General features: G+C 42.4%; 1 protein-coding gene across 4 annotated transcripts in view; it reads left to right on the top strand.

Moving 5' to 3' along the window:
• Nucleotides 1-25,428, top strand: part of Atp8a1 (ATPase phospholipid transporting 8A1) — a 226,127-nt gene that overhangs the window by 164,407 nt on the left and 36,292 nt on the right. For all 4 annotated transcript variants that reach the window (XM_029478096.1, XM_021162268.2, XM_021162270.2 and 1 more), the window contains 5 exons: nt 12,176-12,359; nt 12,452-12,562; nt 19,638-19,712; nt 19,814-19,936; nt 23,795-23,873. In XM_029478096.1, the coding sequence (XP_029333956.1) occupies nt 12,176-12,359; nt 12,452-12,562; nt 19,638-19,712; nt 19,814-19,936; nt 23,795-23,873 (572 nt within the window). The remainder of the gene's footprint in view (nt 1-12,175; nt 12,360-12,451; nt 12,563-19,637; nt 19,713-19,813; nt 19,937-23,794; nt 23,874-25,428) is intronic.

Raw genomic sequence — 25,428 nt, 5'->3', positions numbered from 1 at the left:
TCCACCGTGTGTCAGTCCACACCCATGAAGAGAATTCAGAATCGGACTCTCCTCTACAGTCCACGGAAGCAGCAGATAACAGAATCGATAATGAGTCTCATCCGCTCCATCCTCAGGATTCCATCAGCTCCCTTCCCTGACCCTGGCACCCAGGGCAGAAAGAGGTTGCAGTGTTTGCCTAATCGCCACGGTTACAAAAATGCAGTCTTGCTCCCCAGAGCCTCTTGCTGAAATGAATGAAGCTGCTGTTCTCTATCAGGAGTCATTACATCTCCTCTCTGTCTTCTGAGGGGACCACTCAGAGACAGAGCTAATCTCTCCAACCCAAAATTATTCAGGGCATTTGAGTCCTGGTTTTGGTTTACAGAGTATAGGCTACATGTTATATGTCAAAAAAAATTATATATATATATATATATATATATATATGTATATATGTATATATATATACACACACACATATATACATATATGTGTGTGTATATATATGGATCTAAAGTCAAAACAGTAGAACATAGTCTTGTTTCTTTTTTTTTTAAGATTAATTTTATTTAAAAGTAACTGTCTTCTGACACACCTGAAGAGGGCATCAGATCCCATTACGGATGGTGGTGAGCTACCCTCTGGTTGCTGGGAATTGAACTCAGGACCTCTGGAAGAGCAGTCAGTGCTCTTAACCTCTGAGCCATCTCTCCAGCCCCATAGTCTTGTTTCTTATCAGCCTACCAAGCACTGTGTTCACAGAAGCTGGGCAGCTTTCATGTTTACTGTTTGACGGTTGACCTCCATCCCTCAGGTCATCTGATAAGCAGCAGCAGCAGCATGCACTCGTGTCTGAGAGTGTCTTGCTTTCCACATATCAACATAATATTCTCTTCTGGTGCTTATTCACTTCTATTCTCTTGCCCAAGTCTTGCTTCTTACTTGGGATGGCCACAGATACATTGGTTGTTTGGTTGGCGGCTTAATTGGCTAATCTAAGAGACAGAGTCTCATGTATTTCAGACTAGCTGGGAACCCACAGTGTACCCAAGGCTAGCCTTGAATTTCTAGTTCTCTTTCCTCCTCCTGCTCCCAAGCACTAGAGTTAGAGACATGTCCCTGCACACCCTCTTAGATGCCTTTAAAGAACAAAAGAAAGTTCTGGTTCGCATCCCCCAGAGGAAACACACATACTCAGTGCACAGTGGTGTAGACCATTGTCAGGGTTTTCACGGACAACCTGCAATTCCCTAAGGGAAACAAGCTTTGCTCTCGGACTTGTGGAAATTTATGCAAACAGTTAAAATCAAGAGCTATCCTGAGGTCCTAGATCAATAATTTCTGGCTTGTTTGCCAGTGCTTTTGCGCTAGGCCTTCCTGTTTGTATATAATCATAGTGCTGCTTTGACTGGGGTTCAGGAAACTTTTGTTCTAACTGCCTCTCTGGCACCTGAGACACTGAATTGAACCATTCTCCCTATAAAATGGTGAGGCTCGAAGGTAGCAGTGCAGACCCCTCCCAGGTGCTGATGCCTGAAGCAGGTGGGGAACCGCTACTGAGGTATGAAAGGGAAGGGAGCACCTCCTAGGGTGCTCGTCCCGGCCTGGGAGCACCTGGTCAATTCTGCCTGTCACCCTTGGCAGATTTCATTATGAACTCTGCTTCTGTCGGCTGCTCTGTGCTAAGCATCACCTCTCTGCTGCTTAGATCCTGGTCTGGGGACAGACCTGCAGCTTTTCTTCCTCTGACCCATCATCCCTCCAGAAGAGCAGGCCACAGGGAAGTAGCTCTGTGTGAAATAGTGTGTGGTTTCTGAAGTCCTCGTCAGTTCATATGACCCAGCTTTTCGAAGAAGCTTACGTTTTGGGGGTTTTCTTTATTTTTTTTCCCTGTAGTTGTCAGTTGAGTTTAAACATATTTTGAAACTTACGTTCTGTGACAGTTGGTTGAAAATTGGCTTCAAGCCCCCAGCTCTTAGACTGTCGAGTAATCACCATCCTGCTCCATAATTTATGTACTCATGTCCCCTGAAAAGCAGAGGTTAAACTGAAGCAAGCATTTTTCTCCAGTTGCAACATCGCTAATCAAAGCTTAACCCCCTTTTAGGCCATTTTCTCCATAGTAGATTTAAAACAAGAAAAAAAGAAAAAGAAAAAAACCCTTGATTTCAGCAAGTGTTGTCACTTAGAGCGACATTCCTAGGCAAAACCTTTTGCCTTCCTCTGCCTGACAGTGCCTTCCAAGAAGAGGCCTAAAGGGACACTGTATATTTTCTGTTGGAGTATGAGTGTGTCGGTCAGGGCAGATCTACTTCCTGAGTCTTTGGGGGATTGTCTTTAGCTCAAGGACTCCTCTGAATAAACATTCTACTTAAGAGGTAGCGACAAGGCCCAAAAGAAGCCAGTAAATACTCAACAGACATCCCTTCAAAGAAAAAGAAGTTGTGCACACCACTGGGCGCCAAGCAGATGTTTGGCTTCAGAAGACTTACAAACTGTTAATGAATGTCGACCCTATATTTACTTCCAAGAAAATCTGAATAAATATTGGAAATGTGGAGAGACTGTTTCTTTCATAAACGCCTGACTGAAAGACATACCGAGTGGGTTTTATAGCTTTATAAAATGCCCACATTTGGCTTGAGCGCAATCCTCAGCTCAGGTCTTGCTCCTCTTGTTTCCTATTCCACTTCTACTGAGAGATGCTAAAGGAACTATGGGACTCATTGTATGTGGTAGCAACTTCTGATGAGCTCCACCAGAAAAGACCCCATTCAAGTGGCATGCCTAAGAGCATACAAGACACCTAAGAGCTATCAATTGTGACTTGCTGTAACTCAATGTGGTACCGTTTCAGGTATGACTCTAGAAAACCTACCTGAGCACCACAGACGCACATTACACACTACAGTCACAGCTTCTGATGCTAGACGGTCTCGAAAGTCTACGTGAATGCCCATCACATTCTTTTTTTTTTTTTTCACCCATCCAATACCCGATCATGTTCCCCTTCCCTCCACAATCCCCTTTCCTTCCCAGGTCCCTCCCTCCCAAATTGTGGTCGCTTTCTTCTCTCTCCCACGTGGGACTAAGGCATCCTCACTTGTACCCTTCAGCCTGTTGACCTTTTTTTTTTTTTTTTTTTTTCTTTTTTTTTTTTTTTTTTTTTTTTTTTTTTACTAATACCCACTTATTAGTGAGTATATACCATATACCATGCATGTCCTTTTGGGTCTGAGTTACCTCACTCAGGATGATATTTTCTAGTTCCATCCATTTGCCTGTAAAACTCAGGATGTCCTCGTTCTTAATAACTGAGTAGTATTGCACTGTGTAAATTAACCACATCTTCCGCATCCATTCTTCGGTTGAGGGATATCTGCGTTGTTTCCAGCTTCTGGCTGCTATGAACATGATGAAGCATGTATTCTTGGGGTATGGTGGGGCGTCTTTTAGGTATATGCCCAAGAGTGGTATAGCTGGGTCTTCAGGTAGATCAATTTCCAATTTTCTGAGGAATCCACAGATTGATTTCCAGAGTGGTTGTACCAGTTTGCAATCCTACCAGCAATGGAGGAGTGTTCCTCTTTCTCCACATCCTTACCAACATGTGCTGTCACCTGAGGTTTTGATCTTAGCCATTCTGGCTGGTGTGAGGTGGCATCTCAAGGTTCATCACTTTCTTGCAAAGTCTACACATCTCACTCCACCATGGCCAGTGTCCAAGGAACCCTTCCTACCACCTTCAGTTACTGAGAGTTGCTACCTTGGTTTCCACCACCATCTTCTTAAATCATGTCTTCTTTTCCCCAATTTATCCTTTCTGGTTTATATTTTCCTGTCCTGCAGTGCAGATATGTATCTCAGACAAGTACATTCAGATTCTTAAGAGGGCTTTGAATCCTAGCACTTGGGAGGCAGAGGCAGGTGGATTTCTGAGTTCGAGAACAGCCTGATGTACAGAGTGAGTTCCAGGACAGCCAGGGCTACACAGAGAAACCCTGTCTCGAAGAAACAAAGCAAAAAAACAAACAAAACAACAACAACAAAGAGGGCTTTACTTTTCATCAATTTTAAATGCTGGACTCTGCAGCTTTCCAGAAATCTATTGTAGCCTTCAGGCGAATATCAATCACCTACTAGACTACATACAGTTTTCTCAGTTCTGATTGGATGTGTCTATGATCTTTCAACTGGTGGTTCCTAGCGTGTAAAAACAGGAGGCAGAATTCAGTGTGAACTCAAGACAGATAGTAGCGATTGTCTTCATTTGAATAAATGGGTTCCTTAAAGACAGTTAAAGAAAGGCTGAGTTCTGAGCTCAGTACTGAGCTCCAAGTGTGTAAAACAGTTCAAAAAGTAGCCAAGACATTCTGGTAGCTACAAGGCGTGGAGTAGAGAGAAAGGAAAAAGCATCCTACGGGAAGAATGGATTTGAAAAACATATGCATTAAAAGGACTTGGATAAGTAAGGGAGGGTAGACAAATTGTAGATTGAGGTACAAGAGAGGAGTGGGTACCAGCTCTGATATTCTGCAAAAGGGCGGATGTGTTTTAGAAAGCAATCAAGGGAATACTTTCTCTGTACTTGAGACTGAACAAGGGAGTTATGCATGCAAGATAACCAAACACTCTACCACTGAGCTACAATGCTGACCATAAACTATGCAAAAGTATGTTCTTGCTCTAAACATTATAATGAAACTTCCAACTAGGAGCAGTTTCTGTAAGATATGTCTGCCCATTACAGTTTGCTGTATTACTGTGTAATGGCGTGCACATTTCAGCCCTCAGATATGCACTGCCAATATGCACAGTCCCCATTGAAAATCCCGTCTGAGTCACTTAAATGAAAAATGCATGGGGGTTTATCTGTATGAATGTGTACACTCTGCAAGAGCAACTGTGGATCCAGAACGTGCTTCAGAAAGGAAGTCTTTCTTGAAGTCACTTTTCCCTTTTTTTTTTTTTCTTTTCCCCCTGAGAAGAGCTATCTGTGTGTTATTTCTTTAGCCTTGGCCCCTACATTGTAAAGTCTCTTTGGTGCCTTTGACTGCACAGAATGTAGCAGATGTTGGTTTTGGAGGCTAGGAAGGTCCTCACTCATCGGTCACTTGAATAGCACAGTTTTCTTACCCAGAGGTGGTTGAACGTTTCATTATGCTCCATCTGCTAAATATCCTTAGGATTTTCTACATCAGCTGCTGTTTTCGTTCCAGTAATAAATCCGCCATGAGCTTCCAGCGCCGTTCCAATATGCATGTAATTTTGGTATGTGTAACATACATTTTGCTACATATTAATATCTTCTCGGCTTCAAGCATTATAAATGAACCTAACAAATTTTAATTAAAAAAAGGAAAGCAGTAAGATTAAGTTAGGTTTTTCTCTCTTTTTGCAAGTGCGTTATTTGTCAACCAAATGTGGCCCAGTGGAGAGTAGACTGACAGTCCCAGGAGAGACTTTAGGAAGTTAGGAAGAAAGGAACGCGCAGCACATCCTGGCTGACTTCTAAAGAGCAGCCAGGGATGAACCTCACGCTTAATAAGTAACAAAGCTTGATTACTGCGTGTAGAAAGCACATCATGGTGATTAAATGAGTTGCCCTAGTTAGCTTTAAATCATCTTGATATAGCCCAGAATCACCTACGAAGGGAGTTTCAATTAAAGGATTGACACCCAGATCTGGCTGTCCTCTGGGCACTGTCTGATGGGGATTTCCTGGATTATTAATGATGCAGGAGAACCCAGCCCACTGTGGGTGTCACCATTCCTAGGCAGATGTCCTGCATTTAGGAAAGCAAAGTGGGAGTGGTGAATGAGTCAAACAGCGAGTCAGCAAGTGGCATACCTTCATCGTTTCTGCTTCAAGCTCTAACTTGAGTTGCTGCCCTGACTTTTCCTCAGTGAAAGGAGCAGAAATAAAACATTTCCTCCCCAAAGGTACTCTTGGTCAGGGTGTTTACAGCAACAGACCTGAAACTATAGCAACTGTATCCTTCCATGTTCCTCCTGTTTTTTATTTCTTATGGGTGGCCAAAAGGAATACAATTATACATTATACTAAATTGTGCTTTAGGATGATAACCCCCCCCCCAAATCTCACCTATACATTTTAAAATATATCAGTAGAGTGATATTCATGCCTTTAACATTAGAAGTCTTTTGGCTATCCATGTAAAGTTGCCACATAATTCTTTTTGCCTGTGTAGATACATGTACATATAATCATTACCCATGTTGTATTCAGAGAGACAATCATTTCCATTCAATGAGTGCAAAACAAAGCTTGTATAAGATAGACCACCTGGGGCTGGAAAGATGGCTCAGTGGTTAAGAGCACTGGATGTTCTTCCAGAGGGCCCAAGTTTGATTCCCAGCACCCATGTGATAGCTCCCAACAGTCTGTAGCATCAACTCCAGAGGATCCAATATTCTGACTCTTGCTGGCACCAGATACACATGCAGGCAAAACACTCAAACACATAAAAATAAATTTAAAAAAAAAAAAAGCAGACCACCTATATATTTCTTAGCTTGAATGACAAAACATCCCAGTGCTCTCTGATCTAATGTTCACGGGGCACTGCAAGTTGCTATGTAACAAATGGGAGCAATAATGAATAACATGTGCAGAAACTGCAGCCAGGAGCTATCTGAGAAGCACACGGCGCTCAGCTCACTCCTCGGTTACATCACAAGGGACCACCCTCTTGTTTGTGGTGCACGGGAAGAAAAACAGACCTCCACAGCACATGCTACATTGGTGATCTTTTTTTCAATAGAGTCTCCCACTGCTTCCAGAAAAGACAAAGCAACGGTGGAAGACAGTAGTGAATCTTTTCAGTCTATCAGCTGTACACAGAGAAGGACATATACACATCTAGGAGAAGAAAACAGTGCCGTTCTGATGCTTCTAGATTATACAGTTGAACACTGTTGGTAGTTAGAAAGCTGAAGACTTATAATCTCCCAGCCATAGACATATAGTTTGTGATAAGCACTAGGAAGGATGAACTAGCTTCATTGTGTGGTTGTTCCAGGCCAGTGATTCCAACCTAAGGGTCACCACCCCTTGGGGGAGGAGAGGGTCAACCAACCCTTTCACAGGGCTGCATATTAGATATCCTGCATATCAGATCTTTACATTATAATTCATGACAATAGCAAAATAACAGTATGAAGTCACCGTGAAAATATGTTTTATGGATGGGGGGGTTCACCACAGCATAAGCAAACTGTATTAAAGGATCGCAGCATTAGGAAGGGTGAGAACTACTGCTCTAGGCTATTATATATATTGTACAAGTCCAAAAGCACACACAAAAGTCAAGAAAGCAAACTGTGATGGGGGCAGGGGGGGGATGGGACTGAAGAGCCGGAGACTCATCAGGAGAAGATTTATGCTCTGGCAGATTTGGGTGTGGAAAGAAATCCACTGTGTGTTCTTTCCCTCATCTGAAATAAACTCTCCTATGCTTGTCAAGGAGGCCATCTTCCATCATCTGGACCTACTAAGTGTAGGCAGGACTATCCAGGGGCCGTAGGCCACACCCATCAGTCTTAGCTTCTTTTCCTGCTACTCTGGTAAAATAGTCTAACAAAAAGCAACTTAAGGGAGAAAGGGTTCACGTCGCTCACAGTTCCAGGTTGCCATGCATCCTGTCAAGGAACTCACAGCAGCAGAAGCCTGAGTCACATTACATTTGCTTGCTATACACCCCCATTCGCCAACCCCACGTAGCAAGAAACAACTTTTTAAGTAGACTTGAACACAGCACCCATTTGAGAGTCCCTATCCAAAGTGCCGTGGGTTCAGCATGATTCAGAACTTGGGGTTCTAAAGTTTGAACATGTGCTTATAGATAGTGAGCTACTGTGGAGATGAGCCCCAAGTCTAAGCAAAGATTTCATTTGTATTTCATAACAATTGTTTCATGTTTCATGTATAAGATTTTCCACAAACCTGACACACATAAGCCGAAATATTTGTCACATGAGATCAGGTGATGGATTTTCAACATCATATTGGCACTCAGAAGGTTGCAGACTGAGAGCTTATGGATATGGGGTTTGAGGGAGAATATTCAAGGACTCAGTGAGTAAAGCATTTTGCTATGTATGCACGAGATTTGAGTTCAGATTCCCAGCACCCACATAAAGCTGGGAGCAGTAGTGTGTGTGTGTGTGTGTGTGTGTGTGTGTGTGTGTGTGTGTGTGTGTAAAATCTTCACACTCTTTAAGTGAGATGGGAGGCAGAGGCAGGGAAATCCCAGGCAGCTTGCTGCCAGCTAGCCTGGCATACATACCCAGCAGTGAGCAACAAAAGCAAAATGAAATCCCATCTCAAACAAGTGGAAGGTGAGCACCCAACACTCCAGAGTTATCCTCTGGCCTCTGGTGTTTGCTGTAGTACACATGTGTATTCATGCATCATACACCCACAAACATATAAACTTGTGCACATATATGTACACACACCACACATGCACACCACACACACACACTCACTCTTACACCCCTCTATAGGACATCTTTTTTATCTGACTTTAGATTCACTAAGCAGAATCCCCCCTGTCTCCCTCAGAACAGCCACCAGCTGCCCCCAGCCCCCTCCGCCGTAGCCTGGATGTGATGTGGTATTCACATGCTCTTGTGCTTCTATGCATTGACCTGGTGTCTTCCAAGTCGTGTTTATCCTGTAATGTATTTATTGCGGTTATATATCTCCAAGTAATTGCCACTAATTAAATACTTCCCAGATCACTGAGGCAATCTGGTGAAAGTTATTGCTAAGAAAACTGGGTATGAGAGTCTGCAAAGAATGTGAGTTGCTTGACAATATTGCCTTTGAATGTAGAGAAGCTGATAAGACAGTCGTCAGCTAAGGTGGAAAGATTATATTCTCAGCTTCATGCTACAAAACGAAAAGTGTGTGTGTGTGTTTGTGTGTGTCTGTGTGTGTGTGTGTGTGTGTGTGTGTGTGTGTGTGTCCTGAGTGAGATTTTTGCAACAGAAAAATCCAGGGCTTTAACCAGCAGGTCTCCTGGCAAAAGAGGGTTGTAGGTGTAGATCACAGACCAGTGCATTCCTATTGTAAGTGCAACATATGAATGAGTGTTTTACATTTTGTAAATCCAGCATCGCTGTTTAGCTGCCAGTTGCTCTTCCAGTCTGCAGAGATGGTGGCTTTCACATCCCTTGAACTGTCTTCTAAGCCTGGGCTATGCTTGCTAGTCATAGTTTATTGCTTACACATTTTTCTTGCTTAGGGTATTCCTACTCTTTTTCAATGAACAGCTGAGTCGGCTCCATCGTGGTGGGTGAGCATCCTTGCCTAATTACAGATTGGAGGCTCTATTACTTTATAGTGCTCATTGCTATGACAAAAGACCTGACTTGAACAGTTGAAGTAAAGAAGACAGAGGGAGCCATGGCGACAGGAGCATGAGGTAGCTGGTAGCATCGCTATCTCAGCCTGCATTCAGGAAGCAGTGAGAGATGCCGCTGGTCCTCATCGGGCAGGCTTAACTTTTCCCTATTTATTCAGTCTGGGACTTCAGCCCATCTACTTTTAGGGTAGCTCTTACCCCCTCAGTTAAGCCTCTCTGGAAACACCCTCCAGGCACTCCCAAAGGTTGTGTGTCCTAGGCGTAAAGTCAATCAGGTTGGCCATGAAGATTACCCATCGTGCAGGATTAAAATTTACAGTGTGAAGCAGAGAGAGCAGCCGCTGATTGTAATCACTGTGAAAATGGGGGGGGGGGGCTAAGGGTTTGGTGTCTTCTTCTCTGAAATTCACTATGTAGATGCCATTCATAAAAAACAAAAAACAAAAAACGCTCCGCTATGCCCTAGCTCCACAGCGTGATTTAATAACATGTGCAGACCGGGAGCCATTAAAGAGAACTTGATAAATGTTTTTAAATGCTTCCTTCATTCATGCCTGTTTCCATTTGCGTTCCGTAGCATTTCTGGTGAGCATTCTTTTTTGACATTTGCTAAATGTCAACCGTAGTCTGTGTATAAAACCTTGGCCTAGGGCCAGTAGGCTTACCAATTTCTATTAGCCTGTGAAGAGAAATTAAATAAAACGCGAAGGTGAAATGAAAATTGCTTTGAAGAGAAATGGAGGCAGACGGTGAAGTGAACCGTCGTCAGTAGCCTGATACTCATTCTCCTGTTGAGGTCAGCGCTGTGTCATTTTGTACTGTACCTTTGCCAAATGCCAAAAGGAAGTCCAAAAAAAATTAAAAATAATTCTTTGATATGGCAGCTGTTTACCAGTTCTCTTCTGGCTCAGCCACTAAGAACACAGAGGAGCACTCCGTCAGTGTCCTGGGCTCAAGCTGAGATTCTCCAGCTTCAAGCCAGACTCGGAGCTGCCGTAGCTCACTCTCTGCCTCCTGGAGGCGCGTGTTTGTACAGAATGCCCACTGCTGGGGACTTTTTCCTGTCACTGTAATCAAGAGTATATGTGAAGACATATCAGTTCCTTAATCGGCCTTTCTTTTTAAAAAGAATAACAAAATCCTTTGTGAGATATTTCAACAAATATTTATTACGCAGCTGTGGTATACTGACCTTAAGAAAGAATTTATCTTGCAATCGGGAGGCAGAGGCAGGCGGATTTCTGAATTTGAGGCCAGCCTGGTCTACAAAGTGAGTTCCAGGACAGCCAGGGCTACACAGAGAACCCTGTCTCGGAAAACCACAAAAAAAAAAAAAAAGAAGAAGAAGAAGAAGGAAGGGAAGGGAAGGGAAGGGAAGGGAAGGGAAGGGAAGGGAAGGGAAGGGAAGGGAAGGGAAGGGAAGGGAAGGGAAGGGAAGAGAAAAAGAGAAAAGAAAGAATGTATCGCTGAGTGAGGCACACTGCACATGCTGTAATCTAACACTGAGGAAATGGAAGTCAAGGGATCAGGAGTTCCATGCCAGAGCCTCACACAGCATAGCTAATTCAAGGCCAGCATGGGCTAACACTGCCTTAAAAGGTCTCAAAATGGCGATTATCATGACGATGACAAGGACAACTAGCATCTTATACACTGGTTGCTTCTTATTATCTGTGTTTATGTCAGGACTTTGCTATGTAGCCTATGCTGGCCTAGAACTTATGACCCTGCTTCCTGTATCAGCCACTAAGTACTGGGATTACTAGTATGCACCACCACACCCAGCCCTAATTGCTGTCTTAATATAATAGTCGTCTGGACGGATTCACTGTTTAGTCTTCCTGTCTATTTCCAGCGCAGTATGAACAATAGATTAAGTTAATTGTGTCGCTGAAGCACGCTGTCATAGACCATTTCTATCATTTGTTTGGCATTTAGTTCTCAAATGACTTTTTAAGATGCATGAAAAATGCTTCAAGTTTAATACCAAATGTGATGTTAGTGTAAATGCTGGTGCCTTCTGTTCCTGGTCCACGATTGCAGAAAAAGTTGTCTGATTTCTGCATGCACATTAGTCTGTGCCCCTGGAAGAAAACGAAGCATGTGGACTATGTTCTAGCAGTGGATGTTTACTTTTTTTTGAGATTCACAATGATGTCTGAGAACAGGCTGAAAGTCTACCCAACTCCCCACTATTAATTTCAGGAGCTTTAAGATGTTTTACTCATCTAGCACATTACATATGACCAGCTCTCAGAAGCTCAGAATGTTTTCGAGGCACTGACTAAAACCTGGGTAGTATTTGGACTGTTTTATGGTCTTGGGTTGTTTATATGTTTTAGATGTACTTTGCTTTTTTATTTTGTGTATATAGAAAAGTATGTGCATGTGAGTGGCAGATACCCACAGGGGCCAGAAGAGGGTGTGGGGTCTCTTGGAGCTGGAGTTATAAACGGTTGTAAGCCACCTGGCATAGGTGCTAAGCACTGAATCCAGGTCTGCAAGGGCAATACAGCTCTTAACCCCAAAAGCTTCTTATGCCTTCTTCTTTGCAATGAATTTCTGATGACGCTTGCTGGTACTTAAACATGTCTCTTGGATGTCACCTACCCATTTGCTTCCAGGACGTTTGTTATCTCCTTGTTTTGAATTCCCCCTAAAGTGACAGACATGTTAGCAGGAGATGCGTTTATCCAGTTGTTTTGCATCGTTTATTGATCAAAACGTGATGGCATTTCAGTTTCTTTTTTCAGGAAGCAGGAGGAGTTGTTCATTTTTGTTTGGTTGGTTTGTTTTTCAAGGGTTTCTCCTCTTCAGAAGTCCGAGGTTGTCGAGATGGTTAAGAAACAAGTCAAAGTCATCACGCTTGCCATCGGGGATGGAGCAAATGACGTCAGCATGATCCAGACGGCCCACGTGGGTGTTGGGATAAGTGGCAATGAAGGTTTGCAGGCAGCCAACTCTTCAGATTACTCCATCGCTCAGGTAAAGCCTCCTGCAGCGACACAGAGCCCCACCCCTTTGCATCAGAGGAAGTGAGGGGGGGAAATACTCATGTCTTCCCATTCCTTCCCTAGTTCAAATATTTGAAGAATTTGTTGATGGTTCACGGTGCCTGGAATTACAATAGAGTCTCCAAGTGTATCCTGTACTGCTTCTACAAGAACATCGTGCTCTACATCATCGAGGTAGCCACATGGTGAACGTGGTCCCGCCCCTGACAGATATAGCTCCGCCCCTGGCAGGCGTAGTCCCGCCCCTGACAGCCATAGCTCCAACTGGTCTCCTTATGGGATCGTTCTCTTTGTTTCTAGGAGTTACTTTATCATCTCAATTCCTTTTTTAAGAAAAAAAAAAAGTTTTAGAATTTATTTTATATTTTGATGTGAGTGGATGTTTTTGCCAGTGTGTGTCTGTCTGTGCTTCATGTGCTTGCGGGACCCCACAGAGGCCAGGGTGGATCTCCTGGAACCGGAGTTTCAGATGGTTGTTAGTCATCACATGGGTACAGGGACTCAAGCCCTGAGGGATAATCGCCTGTTATGCTGTATGGAAGCATCCAGCCGTCAGTAAAAAGCCTATGGCTGGTAAACTGAGGCAGGTTTGGAAGGTGGCAGAGAGGGAAAGAGAAGTGGGTGGGGTTGTGGGATAGAGTCAGATGCAGTAACTCTGAGAAAGAGGGTCGGTCGGTCACATGAACTCCAAGGAGAGGTAGCAAGCCATGTAGCACTCACAGAATAGAACAAACAGGTAATGGAGTTATGAACTAGTGGGAGAACAGACCCAGGCTTATGGCCTAAGCATTGATTCATAGAAAAATCCAGCCTCAGAGTTAATATTTCAGGGATCTTACGCATGGGTGGAAAGCCGGCAAGCTACAAAACCCCAGATCCTCTGGAAGAACAGTTGGTGTTTCCAACTGCTGGACCATGTCTTCCCTTTTTATTTCTAAACGTGTCAAAGAAGAGTTTAACCATGAGAATAATCAATGTGTAGACACTAGCTAAAAATGTTAGGTCACTTTGATGGAAAGCTGAAGTAGAATTGCTAATGAGTCGTGTTATCAGATTTGAAAGACAATAAAGCTTAAACGTGTACAGAATTTCTTCAACCCATTGTTAAGGGGTAGTGCACACAAGAAAAACTGTATTAAAAAATAATAATCTGATGATGCAAAATTTTTTTACCAATCAGAGAAAAGTAAGGAATGCCAGAAGCAAAGTGGGGGAAAAGGGTTGGTTCTAGATCAGGGAAGTATACTAGGTTTAGCTGTCAGTCTTTTGGAGTCTTTTTTTTCCTAAGATTTATTTATTTTATATATGTGAGTACATTGTCTCTGTCACACCAGACACACCAGAATAGAGCATGGGATCCCATTAGAGATTGTTGTGAGCTACCATGTGGTTGCTGGGAATTGAACTCAGGACTCCTAGAAGGGCAGTCAGTGCTTTGAACCACTGAACCATCTCTCCAGTCCTTTCTGATGTTCTTTTGATGTCTGGGTTTGGCGGTTTTGACTGCCAGGCCCCTATTTCATTTCCCAGTGGCAATGATATCTCTTGTGCCTACATTCACTGGTCCAGTGGTATTTCTTGCCATAACTTCTGCATGCTTGGGAAACCTAGGCATTCTTTCTGGTTTCTATCCCCAGAACCCATTGCCACTAGAAAGCGTGTTCACTTCTCTGGCAGAAAGTACCATATTTCTCACAGTCAACATGCCGGGCAGTCTAAGATTCTGAGACCTAAGACCTAGTTCTAGATCTTCTATATGAGCCACAGCCACCCCTTGCTATACATCTCTTACGGTGTTTGAATTTGGCAAACAATAAGATTTTGGACAAGGAATGTCTAAAACGTTCTATTCCTAGGTTCTTTCCACATATCAAAAATGACATCATCTTCCAAAGGAAATCTGGGGGATCTTCATTGATCAAGGAGTAGACTCATAAGCACACTGACCTGAGTCTGAATCCCAGAGCCCAAGTGAAAAGGCAGGCATGGTGGCATGCGTTTTCATCTCTGCACTGGAGAGGCAGACGCCTGAGGCTACCCAGCCCGCCCAGCCTGCTCAGTGAGCTCCAGGACAGTGTTTCCAATAAACAGTGGATAGGTCCTGAGAGAAAGACACTGAGGTTGACCTCTGCCCTCCATACACATGCATACACATACATATACCTGCATACGCATACACGTGAGCCCCTGCTCACAAACAAACACACGTGTGTACTCAGAGGATAAAAGCTTGCCCTGTAGATATTTGAGCATCAGATAACCAGCCTCAGCCCAACAACTACAAAGCAAGCCAAGGACAGTCTGTTACCCCAGGAACTGGCCAGAAGGACACATTGGAATCCATGTCTGTAACTTTAAATTTCCTAGGTACTACACTAGCAAAATGCTACAACAAAAACCCAGATTGATTTCAATATCATATTTTAACTCAACATATTAACAATATTACCATATTCACCATGTAAAAAAAATATTATGTTTTTGTAGTTGTGTATACATTCTACATCCTTTCCTCCATGCCCAGTGTTTGAAATCTGGTATTTTGCCTTCAACACATCTCAATTTTGAACTAAGATATATCAAGTTCTCTAATGCGCTGTGGCCTGCTGAACACAGTTGGCAGCACAGTGTTGGTGGATACGTGAACAAGAAAGGGTTATCCGCTTATTTATTTGTTATTTGTCGACATTCGTTATCTTGTGGGTATGTAAGTAGACATGCACAAACTTCAGAGGAAAGGTCAGGGGACCACTCGCAGAAGTCTCTTCTTTCCAGGCCTGCAATGGGTTCCAGGGATGGAACTCGGGTCTTCAGACTTGTCAGCAAGAACCTTCACCTCCTGAGCCATCTCAAGGGCTCTTTCAGTCAAGTCCTTGAATAGCTCCAGGGACTTGGACCTGACTGGAGGTGACAAGGCAATGAAGAAAAGGCAAATACATAGAAGGCTGGAGCTGGGTAGTCTGGACTCTGCTGTAGAAACCATAGCTCAGGGTGCTTTCTATACAGAGATGAGCATTGAGGCAAGGTGACTGCATACAGCTAAAAAGAGGAGACAGGGGTATTCCATATAGATAAACAGGGAGGCAGAGTTTATGGTATGCTGCTGGATAAAGGGACAGATATAGCTGCTCTCTGTAGGGTGGTCTCTAGAGGGGAACAATATTCAGGCTGTAAATATATGGGCAGAGAAAGCTACGGTGGACATTTTCAGACTACATTGTCAACACTCAGCACTTGGTGCCCTGAGTGAGGCTTTGACATTTTCTCCCAGGATACAGAGTAGTGATATGAACACACCCATTCCACCAGCAGCACATATGCACTCAGTATTGTACAGGTCAGGGCTTCCTCTGTTCCCTATACAGTCTTATATTGTTTAATGCCTGGCTCATCCCTGGGTTATCGGAAACTGTATCATAATAATGAGCCTCCTCTAGATATTATTGGTTTCACATTCCTCTGAACATCTCTGAGAGATGTGCATAATTTGTTATGAGAACTATCTTCAACCCTGTCTAGGACCCACATCCTCACAAATTTGCTGAGAGCTCCCTTACTGTGTGACTGTCTTTGCCACTTCCCTCTCTTTTCTGAGGACTTTCCTATGCATCAATCAGGAGGACGTGGCCTACCCACTTCTTTATGAATCCACATATCACAGCACAGGCATTTGACTCCACATCTGCAGTTGGAAACTGCTAGGCATCTGGCTCAGTTGCCTCTGTCAGAATTCTAATTATGAGTCAGATTAGGATGTTAAGACTTAAATTTGAGGTATATGTGTCTTTATGAGTCACTCAGCATCTAAAGTTAGGTTACCATGCAAACTTGTGGTTCTTCCCTGTAAGAATTATTTGTATTGCCCTCCCCTCTATATATCTAACTTTCCTAGTTTTATGTTCTCACTTCAATTATTGAGAGTGTGATACTTTGTTTACATAAACTTTTAAACAAAGATGCATATGAAGTATAATTTTCATGAAATAAGTTCATAATTTAAGTATAGACTAACTGACAGTTTTTTGAACATCTAGATTGACAACAGTACACTGAAAACTTATCTACTAATGAAGAACATAAAATGTTTTGCTTACGTGAAAATGAAGTCTAAACATTCTGTTTCTAGCCCTGAACTATGTGGTTTGTAGTTACCTCGCCCTAAATTTGACTCGGCTTTGAATTTAAAGCCTCTTCACGAGCTATTTAACACCGATCACATTCTTAATGGGTTAAAAGGGAAGTGAGAGAGAAACTTTACTGGAAACCTCATATTTATTTTTCTGTTAGCACTTTTTGGAAATGTATTTTGAATATAATTCAACTGTCTTGGAAATGGACTGAACTTTTAAATCAAATCCGCCCGCCCACCTCACCCCCCAATACCCACCTTCTGCCAGCTAAAACAAGTTCTGCAGATGTTAATGGTTCATGTCAATACTGAGAATGAATAGGCAGAAAGCACACCATTGACTGTCTCCAGCGAGGACAACTGCCAGTCTCGAATCTCTCCTTTTCTGTTTTTGTGCTGATCAGGCGTGGGAGCCAGGACCGCATTGACTCTTTGCAAGCTGCTGCTTTTAATATGCAGAAGTGCTCCATCAGGAAAACGTCTGTAGGGCTTTAGCTGAACTGCCTATGCAGGGACATGGGGGGCTGAGGGGAGGAGGGGTTGGAAAAGAATTCGTCAAGAGCAGTCTTAAACCCAAAGGGTGCAATAGATTGTCAGGGAAAAACTGCTTTTCTGTCATGGTATTGCTAGCCCCTTCACTGCTGTGAATTGCAGCCAGTCACACACACAGGTTCAACAGGTGGCGATAGCAAACATCATTGGGGTAGCTGCCAGGCAGTGGCTGTAAGTGTTCACTTAAAATTGTTGGCTCCTTCTACATGCTCTGATTCCTTTCTAACAGAGAAGAGCTTTTCTTTAAGATGATTGGTGGCATCTACGTTTTCTTAGACCCCCAAAACAATGTAGTGGTTCGCCTTTCCAGAAAGTCATTAAAGTCACTAAGGTGATACTTTCCCAGGAAGCTGTGCTGGGAAGTCAACTCCCTGGGCAGTTAAATAATCTGGGCACCGCCCCCAGAAGGCCTGGTGCTTGCTTGCTTCATCAGTGGCTTTGGTGGAGTGAAGAGAGGGAATCTGTGTGCTTATGCTAATTCAGGGTCTGTCTTCCTTAGGGATGTGTTTCTCAGATACGACTCAGGCTGCAGATCTCAGACTAACCTGAACTTAGCAGACTACTTCCTAGCAAAGACTTTATCTTTTCTCTGCTTCTCAAAACAAAACAAAACAAAAAAAGTCTAGAAAGAAAGAAAATGTGAATACCAAAATATTTACATAAAGATGTTCTGTATTGAAAGACTCCTTCTTCATGTAGGCTTTCCAGTCCATTCTCTTTAAAAAAAAAAAAAAAAAAAAAAAGCAATAAGAAGATGAACATTTTGAAATACCATGTCACATACCTTTCATTCAAACAGTAAGGTGGTAAGAGCGTGTTAATGCCCATGTCAAAGCTTTCTGTTATAACACAGTCCACTTACATATTTTAAAGTACTCTTTGAATACAAACTTGCTGGCTTATCGGAGAGTTATTTTGTGTTTGAGACTTTCCATCTATGTTCATTGCCTCAAAGGAGAGTCTTAAAGCCTAATCTTGTTCTTAAATTAACAAGAGAATGTTTCACCCAAACAAGCTAAAGGGCCACTCACCTCTATAATTATTGACCATACACAATTTATTAACACAAACTTATACAGCATCGATGCTTTGGCAATGCATTTACAATGAATTACACCCTGTGAGCCAAATCGTGTCCATTAGACTAATGTGTAGACATTCACTCTTCCATATGTTCTGCCGTTCCCTTCTGCTATAAAGCAGGCCCAGTACAGAAACTGTTCTGGGGAAGCTAGCCTGGGTTCATACTGATGAATGGCGAATTTGTAGGGGTTCATGTTTCAGTAATGAGGTTAAACGAGACATGAAGTGTTACAAAGTACCTGTGTCTCTGAAGTACTCTCTGGAGCCATGAGACAAGAACTTCTTCCCTCATGTCTGCTGGTACTGTGTGCTGTGTTCTTCCCTCATGTCTGCTGGTACTGTGTGCTGTGTATGTATAATCTTCTTGCTAGGCCAGGCTGTACTTTACTAAGTCCACTTGAATTTTAATTATATTTAAGTTGGCTTTTTAAAATGCATTCTTTTTTAAGGTATTGCCAGCAATCATTTTAATTTTATATGTTTCAAATATTTTGAATAAAATTACTCCTAAATTTTGTTTTCTAAGTTAAGATTTCTCTTTCAAAGAGAATTACAAACATATGAAAACATTATGTTCTACTAATTAAAGATTTGATTTTTATATAAGCATAAAAAATTAAGTTCAGCACACAAGCATCTGTAACCATACCTCCAGGAGTTCTACACGCCTGGTCTCCTCGGGCATTTGCACTCAAATGCACATACCCACATGTGCACCCACACCTACACCTAACTAAAAATAAGTCTGTAAGTTTAAAATATGCCAACATACAAATTCAAGCTTAACATTCTGATGGCAGTAATTATCGAGAACTGTAAAAAAAAACATATTTAATAGATTAATTCTACTTTAAGTATATATCCTAAGGAAAGGGGAATATGTGTAAGGTTTCAGTTAGGAATCATTTCTGATAGCAAGAGCTGTTAAGCCAGCTAAATGTCCACACTGCAGAAGTTCTCAATCCATTAGTGGTATTATAAGATGTTGTGAGAACTCTGTTAAGGGGAAGAAGTAGGCTGTGACACTATATACAGCTGTGACTTTATTTGTATATAAATGACACCAAGTGACACTGAAGAAAATGATGGAAATTATTTCCTAAATAAATAAGTATAACATCTATAAAAAAAAATTCTTTCACTGAATCCTTGAAGGGATTTTGAAAGAGGAATTAAAGCTTTCAGAATTTAATGACGTAAAACATATTCACGTGTAGAAAAAAGATGATATCTAATTTTTCTAGCTCTGTGATTGCTTGTCCGTGTAGATTTTTTAGATTTGGCAAATAGAATGAACTCTGGCTCAAATGGCAGCTATTTAATGAAAGTGCCCCTTTAAATCGAACGTAAAGACAAGAAATGTCCTTGTCCAGAGACCCACAGATGATAATCCCGGCGCTGCTCTGCAGTCTTCACTATGCGGCAGCTTCTAGGCGATGTGTTGAAGTCCTGTGTCCTAATCCTGGAGTCTTGTTTTCTTCCTAGATCTGGTTTGCCTTTGTCAACGGCTTTTCTGGACAGATCCTCTTTGAAAGATGGTGCATAGGGCTTTATAATGTGGTGAGTCGAGTGCATTAGATAATTCCTATTTGGTTCAATACTGAAAGATGTAGCACCCGTGCATCTGGCTCTCTGGTGTAATGAGAAATATGTCCCTGTAGATGTTCACAGCGATGCCTCCCTTGACACTTGGAATATTTGAGAGATCGTGCAGAAAGGAGAACATGTTGAAGTATCCTGAGTTGTACAAAACATCCCAGAATGCTCTGGACTTCAATACCAAGGTAGGCACTTGTGTCCTCTCGTCTGTTCAGACGGATTTTCTCTGTTGTACAAGCTTGGGGCACCTGGCCTGCCTCAGCCGAGCATGCCAGGGTGTAGAATGTAGCAAGTCATTTGAAGGTTCCAGTCCGGAGTGCAAAGGACTTGTGTTGGTTGGGTTAGATTGATTGGGAGATTTTGTTCTTGTTTTTGTTGTTGTCTGTTTTGGGGGGTTTTGTGGGTTGTTGTTTTTTTTTTCTTTGAGTGTTAAAAAATTAAAATAAAACCACTCTTCACTGGGGGGTTCTTAGACAACAGTGAGTAGACATGGCCTTTCAGACAGTGTAGGGGAAACTCACTTCTCACGGGCTCGTCACTTGGGACTGAGATGGGCTGGCTGTACTCGTGTGAGAAGTGTTCTCTCATTCTTTCCTAAGGTTCTGGGGGCATGATGTTCTCACTAGAAATGAGAGTGATGGAGTCGGGCGTTAGAACTCTAGACCCTAGGAAGTATCCTCTCATTGACTCCGTAGCTCTGAGGCTTAAAACTCAAAACTCAGGGTGAAGTATCCAGCATTTCACCTAAAACCGTTGTCTGCCTGGGTTGTTGTGTTTATTTATTTATTTTTGTTTGTTTGTTTTTGTTTTTTGGATCTAGAAATTTATTTCCTTTCCTTTTCTTTATTGCATAAGAAAGTGGCATTAGCATAAAAAGCAGCAGCTTCCTTTTAGAGTTCTCCTGGGTGGTTATTTTGCTTTACACTCTTCCTAGCTTTTCCTTGCCTCCCTTCCTCTCATCCCCATTTTTGTCTTTCCACACACCCCTGCACACCCCCCACCCTGTTGTCCCCCTTGTACTTCCAGATCTTCTGTGTTCCATCCCCCTCACACTCCCTCCCTGCTACCCCTCACTCCTGTCCTCAGCCTCCCTCCAGGCTCTTCCCCTCAGTCTATACTCATTTTCACCTGAACACACATGGATAAAAATGAGGAGCTAAGAGCCACCCACAAGAGAGAACACACCCAGACTGCCTCACTTACTATAATATTTTCCAGTTCCATCCATTTCCGTTCTAGGTTCATGGGCTCATTTTCCTTTATGGCCGAATGGAATACCACCATATAAATGTAGCACATTTTTAATGTCCATTCATCTGCTGGTGGACATTTGAGCTGATTCCATTTGCTTGGGTTCATACATTGCATCTTCCCTGTTCTGTGATATTTAGCCACTCCAGCAATATAAGACTTCATTTCTGCATAGTTCACCTTTCTGCAAGGATATCTTTTAACATGTTTTTACACTAGTATTATGTGACCATTCAGGTTTCGGTGTGGTGTAACTGAGAGAGGGATCTAAAATGCCAACAGTCAAGGTAGATGCTGTTCTCTGAAACTCTAATATTATGTATATGAAAGTGAACAAATATGATGTCCTTTTTCTGAATCATTTCCACTTAATTTAGTGCATGTTTGTAGTAAATTAGTGACAGTTCGGTTATAATTGCAGTTCAGTGTATTGACTTCAGAGTCATTTAACATGAAGTCAGTACTTACTTCATAAAGCTCTCAAGTGTTATTTATCCTTAGGATCCTAGGGACAAAGTAAAGCAGGTGTTTTGGTGCCTTTGTACCACGCACCAGAAATGATCCTGTTGAGTTTATAACCAAGAAGTTGTTTTTCTCCTGAGACTCCATCTTCATGAGCGCATTGTGTGTGGATGGCCAGTGGCATACATGCATATAATATCACTTCATGGCTTCACGTTAAATAACTGAAACTAACGAATTAAAATTAAAATATCTCTCGCTTAATTTATACTACTGGATCTGACATATATTTCTAGCGTTATACTCTTAAACTGTCTCTCTTACAGTACTCAATGTCTAATATTTTAATGTTTTATTTTTTAAGTTGGTTATTTATGTATGTATGTATTTATTGTGAACAACTTGTATCAAATTCTCCCCACATTGCTGCCATGGTTTCTGCTGTCTGTGGGGGACATTTTCAAATGATGAAAAGCTATAGTCGGGGCAGATGCAGTGGTCATGAGCTCTTGTTTTTCTGTAGAAGTGTTCTGGGAGTAAAGGGCAGACTAGTACACCCGCAATGACTCTTACCAGCTGAGTAGGTTTTAATCACCTTACCTCCCTCCCATAGTGGGGACTCTGGTGATGTCTCACGGTAGCTTCCTAGCCACAAATGGGACATGTCCCCCTTGAATGAAAGCTAAACTGTTCCCCCCAAGCCAACCCAGTCATCCTCCCATGCCCTGCACACAGGGCAACATGGGCACAGTTTTGTGCACATGATACGGTGCTCAGTGTTGATGGAAGAGCAACTTTTTCCTTCTGTCTTTTATTGTTGAAGAAGTACTTCATGATCTTAGAGCTCAGGCATTTAGAAAGTCTCCAGACCAACTCAACTGGCTTGCACAATTCCTATATCTCTTTAAATATGTATTTAGCTTATATATTCAGCTGGCCGTCTATTTTTCTAAGGCTTAGGGATTTGGGGCTAATGATTTCGGTAAAACTGTTTGATTGAATCCCATCTAAATGTTTTAAAATTCAGGAACAAAATGGTTACAAAATGCATAGTTGTCTACACAGCGGTTGCCGAGGGTCCCCAGTGTGGAGCATTGTGGCCTTGAATGATGAGGCTTACATTTGTTATGGTAAAAGGGGTCGGAGGTTCTGAGGTCATGACAGGGGTTAAAGGATTAGCATGTGACAATAAGTATCCGTCAGGGGGATGGAAAAGTAGAACTAATTTTTCTTACACCCACCTGTGCTTTCTGTCAAATAAAAACTTGTGGTAATGACACAGTCAGGAGAAGCGACAAAGGTTGATGAGCAGCACAAGTGGAGACGTGTAAAGTATTGGAGCGTAAATTGGATCATACAGGTCGGCATGGCTGGGAAAGCCAACAAAGGAAACTGAGATCACAGTGGAAAATGTCGGGAGGCAGGCAACTTAATTTCTGTTGTTTGAACAGCTTAAAACTATTAATACATGCCAATTGTATTTACCATGAAGCTCTGTCTGCAAGTAGCCATTTTAAATGATGAAGCTACAGCTGTTCTGTAGCTCCTAAAGACTCTAACCAGTTTTCTATAACTTAATCTTTCACATTCATGTTACGGGGAGTAGTCCTGACGATGGCTGCTCTTCTGTTTGTAATCCCTGAGACATAAAAAGTAATGGCTGTTCGGTGGCTGTGGTGATTGTCTGAAACTCGGTATGGACAGATGTTAAGCCATTGTAAAAGCCTTTGATAAATTCAGACATAGTCACAATACTTTATTTTAATGAGTATATAATCTAAGTGGTAGACCTTGTGGGTTTTTTTTTACAGTGTATGCACGTGCATGTCTATTACAAGAGAGAGAGAAAAACATACTAATTTGTACCATTGAGCATTTACTGCGTAGTAGGGTAGGAAATAAAGCAGGAGAGAAATTTCCCAGTCATGTCTGTTAAAGGTCTATTCTTCTAGAATTATGAAAGGAATCCCAGTGTAAGAAACTCCAGGATCTGCATTTTTTTATTAGATTTGCATACACACGAACACACACACACACACACCAACCTCTTTGGCAGGCAGAAGTTCAAACTTCTGATAGTGGAATTTTTTTTATTTTAAGTAGAGAAAAAAAATTTCAAGTGAAGCTGAAAAAACATCTTGAGAAACATAAAAATAAATAAATGACCCATGAACGTCTAAGGCAGAGAGTGTCTGTCAGTTCTATTAAGTCACAGTGGTGGCCCCGCAGAAACACATTTTGTGCATCTAGCTCATAGATAAAAAGAAAGGTCAGAGGTCACGGCGCGAGTTTATCGCAAACAGTTCTCATGGATTCTTGTTTTCCCCCAGGTTTTCTGGGTTCATTGTTTGAATGGCCTCTTCCACTCGGTTATTCTGTTTTGGTTCCCACTGAAAGCCCTGCAGTATGGTAAGTAGAAAGACTATGAATGCAGAGAGCTGGTGTCTCACCGTTTTAGGAAAGGAACTCATTGTCTGTATACGTTCAGTTTCCCTCTATGGCGTTTTCCTTAATCTAAAATGTATGCATCTGAAAGTCGTGCACCCAGGAGACATTTTTATTATTCCTTCAGTAGTCAAGTGATGTAATCTATGCAAAGTCCTTCTTCTTTGCTTCTCATGCTTCCCAAATTTGCAGACTCTAGACCATTTTCCCTCTTTGCAAGTATATATGTGTGTGTGTGTGTGTGTGTGTGTGTGTGTGTGTGTGTGTGTGCGTGCGTGTGAAGGCAGTAAGTGCTAACATTTTATGTCATCTGTTTATTGTACCTACGAGGCTTCTACAATTGAGCCCGATCAGTTGTGCTAAGCATTTTCAGGTGAACTTGACCTGACATTTTTAATGGATTTTCCCCTTTTGTCTTGGAGTGTGCACTTTTTTTCTCCACTGGTTTCGAGGGAGTGATTTTTATTCCATCACTTTTGAAAGAGAGGATCATGGTATACTTCCTCTGGACATAAAAATGATGAAGTGGCCACTCTAGGAAGGAAGGATGTCTGTCACGCCTAGCCTGATGCTTCTGGGTTTCCAAGCAGACCTTTTCCCTGGGGTGCTCAGGAAGAGGCTGGCCCTTCAATGCTGAGTGCTCCAAGGTTGTAAGGCAAAAACCATCAGCTCACTCTCCACTCAAGTAGCTGCCGGTCCTTCCTAAGTACAGACATTCCCACTATCTATGAATTCATGGTTGTTAGCATAACACCATGCTACCTGTTCTTGTTTCCCTATGGGTCCTTTACCAGGGGTTTCCAGAATGTCCTTAATAAAATGTGAGCCAAGTACCTCAAAGCTTATCACACTTGCAACAAAATCGCCCACCTCCAGGCTCCTGTGTGCTCTTCCCCAGGGAGGCTTTGCACAGAGACACCATCTGAGATGACCCTTGTCACGCTGCTGCAGCACCGAGTCCCCTTGCCATCCCCACATCTGCACACGACTTGCCTAGCCTGGTTTGTTGTTTTTTGTCTCTCTGCATCATCTTCCTCCTCTAAGATTTAGCAGGCTGAGGAGTGAGCCCTGTTGGTAGTGCTGGGTGTGCTCAGAACAGGATCTCACTCCTCACTGGTACCCAGCCAACTGCAGATGGATTACCGCAGCTCACAGCAGGAATGCCTAAGTGTTACAGAGGAGGTGGTGGACTCCTGCCCTAGCCAAGTTTTTAATCTTCTTTGTTAAGCATTCAGGAAATTATAGCAGGAAATGCTGCTTAATTTCACGGCCATGGGAATACATTTGTTTCCTTTTAAGGTACAATTAAGTTATTGCAACATTTCAAAATGCACACTTCAATGGTTTTTAGTACCTTCATTCAACTAGGAAAATGTCACCACTGCATAATATCATAATGTTTTATCACCACAGAAAGAAATCCTGTGCCCAGCCGGGTGTGGTGGCGCACGCCTTTAATCCCAGCACTCGGGAGGCAGAGGCAGGCAGATTTCTGAGTTCAAGGCCAGCCTGGGCTACA

This window comes from Mus caroli, chromosome 5 (genome assembly GCF_900094665.2).
Source record: "Mus caroli chromosome 5, CAROLI_EIJ_v1.1, whole genome shotgun sequence".
NCBI classification, from domain to species: domain Eukaryota; kingdom Metazoa; phylum Chordata; class Mammalia; order Rodentia; family Muridae; genus Mus; species Mus caroli.
This window is presented reverse-complemented; position numbering and strand designations above follow the sequence as displayed.